Below are 708 nucleotides of genomic sequence, written 5' to 3'. Positions count from 1 at the left end.
AGTTCTAACGGTAAACTATGCCAACCCAGCGATTCGCCGAAGTTCATTTAAGACTCGGCGAGCAGCTTCCGGGAAACCAAAGTGTTTCGGTTCCGGGGGAAGTATGGTTGCAAAGCTGAAACTTAAAGGAATTGACGGAAGGGCACCACCAGGAGTGGAGCCTGCGGCTTAATTTGACTCAACACGGGAAAACTCACCCGGCCCGGACACTGGAAGGATTGACAGATTGACAGCTCTTTCTTGATTCAGTGGGTAGTGGTGCATGGCCGTTCTTAGTTGGTGGAGCGATTTGTCTGGTTAATTCCGATAACGAACGAGACTCTACCCTATTAAATAGTGACAGTATTGTATTTTTTGTGCTGATCACTTCTTAGAGGGACTGGCAAATTGAAAGCTGCACGAAAAAGAGCAATAACAGGTCTGTGATGCCCTTCGATGTCCGGGGCTGCACGCGCGCTACAATGAAAGCGTCAACGTGAGTTACGTCCTTACCTGAAAAGGTTTGGCAATCGAATGAAACGTTTTCTTGAATGGAATAAGGAATTGCAATTGTTTCTCTTGAACGAGGAATTCCCAGTAAGCGTGAGTCATTAGCTCGCGTTGATTACGTCCCTGCCCTTTGTACACACCGCCCGTCGCTACTACCGATTGGATGATTTAGTGAGGTGTTTTGACTGCGCCAGTAGTCGGATATGTATTCGGCTTCGC

At 47.7% G+C, this 708-nt stretch overlaps 1 protein-coding gene across 1 annotated transcript; it reads right to left on the bottom strand.

Moving 5' to 3' along the window:
- Positions 1–16: 16 nt before the first annotated feature.
- Tsp_14448 (conserved hypothetical protein) lies at positions 17–591 on the bottom strand (the record flags this gene model as incomplete). Its single annotated transcript, XM_003367744.1, has 3 exons — positions 485–591; positions 198–326; positions 17–115 (listed from the first exon to the last, which is right to left on the bottom strand). Coding segments are annotated over exons 1-3 (335 nt in total), but the record flags the coding sequence as incomplete, so codon positions are not given.
- Between the last annotated feature and the right edge of the window lie 117 nt (positions 592–708).

The sequence above is a fragment of the Trichinella spiralis genome (genome assembly GCF_000181795.1).
Source record: "Trichinella spiralis strain ISS 195 chromosome Unknown Scfld3753, whole genome shotgun sequence".
NCBI lineage: Eukaryota > Metazoa > Nematoda > Enoplea > Trichinellida > Trichinellidae > Trichinella > Trichinella spiralis.
The sequence above is the reverse complement of the archived record's forward strand: the minus strand, read 5'-3'. Positions and strand labels throughout refer to the sequence as shown.